At 43.2% G+C, this 8,579-nt stretch overlaps 1 protein-coding gene across 1 annotated transcript in view; it reads left to right on the forward strand.

Annotated features, from left to right (window-relative positions):
• The first annotated feature begins 276 nt into the window (after positions 1–276).
• Positions 277–8,579, forward strand: part of ttc6 (tetratricopeptide repeat domain 6) — a 43,932-nt gene continuing 35,629 nt past the window's right edge. The window contains exons 1-6 of the mRNA XM_062523448.1: positions 277–389; positions 675–1,311; positions 2,271–2,342; positions 2,843–2,995; positions 5,303–5,433; positions 8,256–8,435. Coding sequence (XP_062379432.1) covers positions 277–389; positions 675–1,311; positions 2,271–2,342; positions 2,843–2,995; positions 5,303–5,433; positions 8,256–8,435 — 1,286 coding nt within the window. The remainder of the gene's footprint in view (positions 390–674; positions 1,312–2,270; positions 2,343–2,842; positions 2,996–5,302; positions 5,434–8,255; positions 8,436–8,579) is intronic.

Genomic DNA, 8,579 nt, shown 5'->3' on the forward strand with positions numbered 1-8,579 from the left:
ATTCAGTTGTCATGACTGAAACTCTTTGATTCCAAATAAGCGTAGCCTACATATTTAGTAAGAAAGAGATAGAGGAAATAATAATGAATAGGCTACTATACTTAAAAAACGTTGTTGATGAATTGCAATTTCTTTCTTTCCTTCTTTCTCTCTGTCACACACACACTACCCCCCCCCCCCCCCCCCCACACACACACACACACACACACACACACACACATGCACTCAAATTAAGCTACTACTAGGTAGGTAGGTAGCCTACTTTAAAAGGGAAATATGCCAAGTAAAAAGGGAATATTGAAGCCCTGTGATGAGGTGAGGGTGAAGAGGGAAGTAGAAGTGCTTCTCAAGAAGTCCAAGATGGAATACCAGCAAATTAAGGCCAAGCGGCAAGAAAAAAGTAGGCCTACCAGCCTTACCTTCCCTTCCGATTGCTGTAATCAGCAGGGGTCAGCCGAAGATGCAGACCATGCCCCACCGAAGCCACTGGAACCACAGAGTCTTATGTCACCTGGTTTTATGGAGTTCAGAGCGGATCTTTTGCCATCCCCCCCATCCTCTGCTCTCTCCCCTGATAAACGCACGTCAGTCTCACACAGTCAAGAGAGCTCAGCGCCTCAGAGCCCTGGTGAGGAAAGGACGTCTAAAAACACACCTGTGAATGCTCCCGACAGCCCTGTTGTCCTCAAGCCAGCAATAGCTCAGATCGCCGGCACCACCAAAGCCGTGTCCATGTCACAGAGGCCGCAGCCTCCACCAAAACCCCGATCAGACAGGCCCCCGACAGAGGTCAAGGTGCGCAAGACGCACTTCCGCCCTGAGCAGGCGCTCGCCCCCGGGACCAGGGTGGCAAAGTCATACACGTCACGCCACCTGTTCCAGCGCAGCAGCCTCACGCTGAAGTGTGATAAGTCCAGTGAGAGCAACAGCAGTGACGATTCAGGCTCAGATCAGTCTGTCAGATCCCAGCAGCGCGAGGTGAAGAGGAAGAGGAAAAGAAGGAGAGCGAGACCTGCACGTCCACCAAAGTCGGACAAAACACCCCTGGGTCAGAAGACAAAAGCACCCTTAATCTCCCACAGTGTGAAATCTGCCACAGAGCTTTTGGAGGAGGCCAGGAACATCGCTGGCATAGAGGTTGAAAGCCAGGAGGAGGCCACAGCCAAAACTTTGGTGAGGACAGGCCGCCGGACTGTTGACGAAATCATAGCCTCCTTACAGAGTGGGACCGTTGCCTCCTCTGCCTCTGGTGATATGATCAAGGAGCTGATGAAACAGGTGCTCGGGGATGGCTACTTTGCGGACAATGAGGTAAGCCCAATGTAGAGATGTGATGCTACAGTTTGTTCTCAGTTCTTTGAATACATGTACTGTCCCTGCATTTGAACATGACTGATGACCTCATGAGTTATTACATGTAGCCTATTCAGAAGCCATATCTGGAGAAAATGCTGATTTAGGGTTAGAATTAGGCCAAGGTAATATTGCACTGATAATACAAGTTATGCAATATTAACCATACAGTTAACCCTGTCACGATAGTTCAGGGCTCCCATTCTTTCCTCAATATCGAATTTAAGGCTATTTGTCTTGAAATATTCAAGGACCCAACACAACTTTTTTTTAGACAAGGATCAAAGTAAATTTTAGCAACATGACACTGATACAACTGAATTCTGTGATGCTAAAATTGGCACTATTACTAAGAACATGCATTATTAGTTCAGTAATAGGATCGTTGTGGCCCCACTACATTGGTGGTACAGTAATTCACTCTGTTGACGTCCAAGCAGATGACATGGGTCCCATTCCTATTCTTGCCTGGTGGTTTGTATTTAATTCATGATGGCGAGTGACTTACTCAACCTACACTGACTAAACTGAGTCAAGGGTGCACACCGATGGTGATGGGTCCACTGGGCCTTCTGAAGCGTGTCCCACAAGAAGTACCAGCAACTTGAGGTGTCCGCAGAAGTGTCAGAACAGGTTTTAAAGTCAGGGTGCAAGAGATCTGAATCTAAATGAGGGAATACAACACAATTTATAATTTAAAGGGCAATATATATTATTTTAAGGGTATTTGATTATTTTAATCTTATTTCATGAAAATCCTGTTTTCATAAAATGTCTGCGTTTTCATCACATGCACTTTTCTGAGCTGGGAACAAAAAGCTGCAGTTGCAGTTGGAGAGAGGCCGTGTTGTTCTACAATGCTATCTGTATTTCGTATATCGATGTAGTGTTTGGTAATGATCAAAATATAATTGCAGGAAGAATCATCACCATATGACGCAAATGACGTGGAAAAGAGTGGCAGACCCACACCTCCTACAGAACCACTGGTACGATCTTATCATATGGTATCGTAGGGTCTCCTATATCTGTATGAAAATGGGTGCAGTGTTGTTTCTTTTCACAGGCTCTTATCATACTCACTTAAGCTGTTCAAACCGGGATGGCTTACAAGTGTCATAAATACCTTCACCGGGGAACAAGACTGTTCTCATGGCCTTGTTAACATTCTAGTGGAGCTGGGACAAAGGGCTTCCAGCTGGTTCTGGAATGTGTCGCAGCGGAGGCTTTAGCACAGTGACAAATTACTTTATAGTTGGAGTACCTGATGCGGATGATAGAGATGATCTTGAAATCATTTCTTTGCAGTATTTTCCCATAATTCTTCGCTCATGCAATAGCATAGGCTAGATCATATGAAAGGTGAAATGAAAGATGAAGATCATATTTCGATGAATAGGATGCTGTTGCATTGAAAGAACAAAGATGACAATGTTTGACCAAAGTTCATTAGTTAGCAAAGTTCAGAATGTGTTTATTTCTATCAAAGGGTTCTCGTGTGAAGTATAGCCCTAGTTCACCACCAGTGGCGTATGGATCAATCCAGAGGAGTCCCACTAGAACATGCACCCCATATCACGTGCCCAAGGGAGTCTTCAAGATGGATGGCATACCTGAGCAGCCTGATTTGGAACTCACAGAGGCAAGTGTTGATGTCATCTGTATTCTTTTGAACGAAAACAAACTAATACGATGTTGATAGTGTTGTTGTTCAACTCAGCACTGGTCCCATTTGCAAAGATGATTTTACTTGGGAGTTTTACAAGTAGGCCTACTACTCTATGCAGGTGATGCAATCAATTAAACTGAAAGCCAGGTAGGTCTTGTCTCTTGGCCACAATCTATGGTTAAACACCAAATAAAGATATTACTGGTATTTAATTTTTAAATTTTATTTAAACGCTTACAGGGACACAGTATAGCCAGGCCAGATTATAGCCTAGAGGCTAATTTCCATCTGTAGTCCCAGGGGAGGAGTTGATTTAAAAATAAATAAATAAATCATACAGTGAAGAAATAGATGAACGCTGTTCACAAGACACTAGATACAATAACAACTTGGGTGCTGACATGAGTGGCGCACTCTGCTTTCAATGTGTTCGGTTACATTAAATTTAATTGTTTTCAATACGACCCCCAACCAGCAGTGAGCTCTGGTGTGCCGCTGCCGTGTTGATTACAATTATTTTTTGTCATATGAAATCCATTGTTTACCAAATGTTGACGGTGATTTGTATGGTAAAAGTTGCTATATGCAGAGCACTTTACAGAAATTACTCACGCTAAAATAACATATGGATGTTAAACTCTGACATTATAATGATTTGTTTTATGTTACACTCTGACTTTGACAGGAAATAAAAAAATAAATGAATAAAGAGGAATAAAAACTGAACACTAGTCATGGAATAATGAGCTAAAATGGTTACATAGCTGGCTTGCTTTAAAAGCAGTGAATGTAGAAATTTGTCTGCTATCAAGAATACAATTCCACTGATTGGATGTTTTTTTTCTGAGAAGGGAGGTTGGCCAAAGGCTGAGTGGCTAATTAATACAGTTATTTATAATGATGATCAAAAAACATGTATTTAAAAAGAAAAGGAAATTGTCGAAGGTAGTATAAAATTACAGTCATGATAAGTGCATGATTTCTTGCCTAAAACCTTCTGTGCTTGGTTGTACACTTTATCAGTGGGTTAAAATCATTGAATGAAAATGCAGTTTGGCTGTCTCTGTAGTCAACTTAAAGATTATGATCTTTGCTACCTGCAAAGCTACAGTACCTTTCCAGTCTCCACTGGTGTCACTGTTGTTGAAGTTGACAGTAGTGTGGTAATGTGGTTTGCATAATCTAACTCATAATTTTGACTATCAATGATAGACATCTTTCAGGCACATATTTTAAGGAAGCTTCAGTTTGATTTATAGCATTTATGGGAAGCTTTCTTTGCATACTTCTGTTTTGTTTCTGAAAATAAGAGTTCGTTTTTCAAGATCAGATTATACTGGCTCATAACGATTGTTGATTGTTGTCTGCTGTACTCTGCTGTACTCTGCTGTTTTCTGGAGACCAAACACTGAAAGAAAGCTGATTCTTCTGCTGATTCTGACTAGCGGTACTAACCAAATATATCATATCCAGTCACTCATAGAATGTGATAAACATAGTCTGTGGGTATCCTCAAACCATTGACAGCTAGGCTTTGTCAATGTGGCCTTTGCCAATAGGTTTCCATTCCAGGTAATCAGTGCACTACCCAGGTAAAGGAACATGCACAGGAATACTGTACCTGTTATGTTATTCAGCCCCTTCAGCTGATGTAAACACTACCTTAAGTATTCACATTGAAGGCTAAAAATATCAGTGCTTGCTTTAAACGTCTATTTTTCTAGCATTATTTTACACAAATACCTTCAAATAGAGTGAACAGTTGTCAATAGACACCACAGGCTACCTACTGTATGCTGTTCCAAATTAAAATGTTGCATTATGTTGGTTTCATTTGTAATTACTTGATAAATGAATAAACCATCAACGTTCAATTTAGACTATTTTTTAGCATAGACATTAGTTTGTTCATGCAGTGTACCTCACTCAACAAGCGAATGTAGCCTGACCTATAATTAATTTAGCTGTAACATCTGCCTTGCTGGGTTTAAAAATGTGGTTCTTGTCTTCCACTCATGCCTCGTTAACATCTCACACAACTGCAGGAGTTTTCTGGGGCCAAACTGATCAGTTATTTCTACCCCGTAAGTCCTCAAAATTTGTCCTTATTGGGGCGATTCATGGAGTTCTTGGGAACGCGCACGAATAACCGAGATCCCATAAAGCTAAAAACTACCCCAAAGTTCCTGTAGTGGGAAACCCCCAAAATGATTAGTAACTTTTGCAGATGTATCTTTTGCCTGACCTGTGTGTAAACTGTTTGTGTTGCTGTTGTTAAAGGATGTCAGCATGGACAGACTAGAAGCTAAAGGGGAGACTTTTCCACTGATGACGAGGCCTCCCAGGGTTCCATTGTTCCCCAGCAACATTCAGGGCCTCGCTCATTTGGCAACCTGGGCTCCAAAAACAGAGTGAGTGAGAAAGCATGTCTTATAAGCGTCACGTTCCAGTGTTTGAACTGTGGCTGTTGCCATTTAAATGCAGAAGATCTGTAAACAAAGATTTAGTTTCCTACACACAGTTTTAAACTTGTCCTATTTGTGTTTTAAGATAGATGTCCTTAAAACTTGGTGCATAAAATGGTCCACGATTATTTGGATATACTGTACGTGGTCCCAGTCAGTAGTGATACTGTAGCTCTAAAAACATGCTCTGTAGTATCGGTTATTTCACAACAGTACACTGAATGCACAGGAAGATTTTGACTCCCAGTGTACCAGGACAATTTGTCTCGTTTACATTATTGTTTGTTTAAGCCCATCCAGTGTACTGAGTCCTTGGTGAATCACGTTACCTGGCCTAAATGCCTCACCTCGTTCAGTGACCCTTTCAACTCACTATCAGAGGATCTCTCTCCCTCTGTCTGTCTTTGTCTCTCTCTCTCTCTCTCTCTCTCTCTCTCTGTTTTTTATCTCTCTGTCCATCTGTCTCTCTTTGTCTCTATCTTTCTGTAGAAAACGGTCCCATTCAAAGTTTTGAATTTTAATTTGAATACAGCATGACTGTATAGGGACAGTATTGCCAAAGCTGGTGTTGAAAGTAACAATGACACATAATAAGACCATTAAAAAAAATCAAATAATTAATGCATACATAGAAAGGGGGGGGGGGGGGGTAAAGGATCTAGAATTAACAGCTGTAAAAAACAAGAGTAATAATAGGATGGTGTGGGTGTGTGTGTGGCTGTGCTCTTGAGAGAGGGTGGCCTTGACCAGAAATGCATGCAATCATACATGCATGAAATGCTTTATAGGGCCAGGATATTTCTTTCAGTTGTACATAAATCACTTAGCAATGAGATTGACTTTTATTTGAATTAATTAAATTATTATGGTCTGAGCATTGTGTTAGGCTTAGCCACTGCCACTGCCACTGTCATTGTCAGTGTCATCCTTGTCTCAGAGTTTCCGGTAGGCTGTGTGCACTGCAGCAGCAGCACTCTGGACTCTAATCACAGCCCCCTGTTATGTCCCCGCCCGTCGCTCAAGAGTCTCGGTGACACATAACGAGTAATTACCCCCCCCCAGTCGTCACGCTGGGCTCCGCAGGCGGCCGTCGCCCTGTCTGGAGCCAGCACGCCCACTCGACTCCTCCCCGCTCTCTCTCCTTCTCCTCCCGCAGGTCGGATGCTCTCAGCCTGCACGGCTCACCTGTCAGAGTGGGCAGATTTACCACCTGTGACGACGCTGGTTGTCTGTTCACTCTTAACCACACTGACACTCCCACTTATGTTTTTCCCCCATGTCTTCATCTTTTTTTTGTTTGTTTTTTGCCCCTCTTTTTTTCTTCCTCTCTATCATTTCTCTCTCTCTCTCTCTTCCTTCCTACCTCTCTCTCTCTCTCTATCTCTCTTTGACTTGGTCTGTCTGTTGTTGCCCCCTCCTGGTTCTCTCTCCATCTCTTTTCCTCTCGTCTCTCTGCCTTCGCTCAAAACAAGTGCTTTTTAATTATTACCTTTGCAGAGTTGCTGGGGTCACTAAGAGGCCTCACCAGGACACGGTCGAGGGGGCCCTTAGAAGCCCCACCGCCCCACCGCCCCACCGCCTGACTCTGGCTAGATGGATAGGGAGCTGGGTGGGACTCTTGGCACTCAGCTCAACGGCCGTGGAGGAATGTTCCCCTTTTCAGAGGCGGCGGAGCAGATGACTTTGGGGTGACCTTCCAGGTCTGTCGCCAGGCTTTATCTGTGCCCAGAGAGAGAGGTGATAAATCTGAGGGCTGACAGGCCATGATGAACGGAGCAGCTCCCATAAATCGCCCCCTGACAGACCTGGAGCGTGACGCGGAGGTGCAAGAGGCGGGAGAGAATGAGAGAGAGACACTGACATACAGACAGAGAGAGAGAGATAGAGAGATAGTGAGAGGGAGACAGAGTGAGAGAGAGAAAGAGACTTTTCCATTTCCAGCCGACCGTCTGCTGTGAGCCCCAGCACACAGCCCACACACAGTGCCAATGTCTGTCATTCTCTTTCTTCCCCTATTCCTCTCTCTCCCTCTCTCCCTCTCTCTCTCTCTGTTATTCATCTCATCCCCCCTTCTCCCTCTCTCTCTGTTGCGTGTGCTTCTACCTCTCTTGTCTCCCTGCCTGTTATATCTTCTTTTCTTTATTTTTTTGGCTCTGTCTCACCGGTTCAAAGAGCAGTGAGAAGTTATGGCAGAGCGGACCTGAGTAAATAAACCTGCGGCTCTTCTGCCAATCCTCTGAGGGATCCTCTCCTCTGATACAAAAACAGCCTTGACCTCAATCATGCTACTGGTCAAAACACATAGATGTCATTTTGCTATTATGACTCATGTGTTTTCACACGTGAATGTGCAGTCATACCAAAGCGGTGTTTTTTTCCATGTGTCCACAACTTATTGTTATAAATCTTATAAATCTTTATTATTAATCTGCAACGATTGTTCTCAAGTAAGTATGGGTTTTTTTTTTATTATTATTTTTATCTATCATTTTGAGGTGTGTTTTCCATAACAACAAGGATGGAAACGGGGAAAGGCTGAATAAACATTTTACAATATCAAACCAAGCTCATAATCTGAGTTTCAAAGTTATCTTTACAAGTCATGGGCCTCTGGTTACAGTTGAGAGAACAGGACATAGACCAAAGAATATACTGATCCTAATTTATCCAGATGACAATGTTGTCATTTGGGGCAGGAGAGGGCCTGGCAGTAGCTGTAAGCAACCTCAGTGTCTTGTATGTTTGTGTATATCTCTGTCTTGTCACAGCACGGAGGAGTATAAGACCATCCACCACCTGTGCACCACTCCAGCCAGCCAGGTCCTGCCTGTGGAACTGCAGCTGGTGTCCAGGGTCTGTCACACGTCCAGCCAGCTCAGCGCAGTACCTCAGACTCTCCAGCAGAGGGCGGCACTGAAACATAGCTCAGAGCAGCTGGACGCGCATAGGTGAAAACTAGCTTGTACACACTTTTAGAGAAATATAAACTCCTGCCTCAAATAAACGCTAGGGTAATTAAATGCATTTCAGACAAAAACAATGTGTTAAAATACCTACAGGCAATCTATTTATTCCCTGTATCTAAAAAATTA

The sequence above is a fragment of the Sardina pilchardus genome, chromosome 20 (assembly GCF_963854185.1).
Source record: "Sardina pilchardus chromosome 20, fSarPil1.1, whole genome shotgun sequence".
In the NCBI taxonomy this organism is placed as follows: Eukaryota; Metazoa; Chordata; class Actinopteri; order Clupeiformes; family Clupeidae; genus Sardina; species Sardina pilchardus.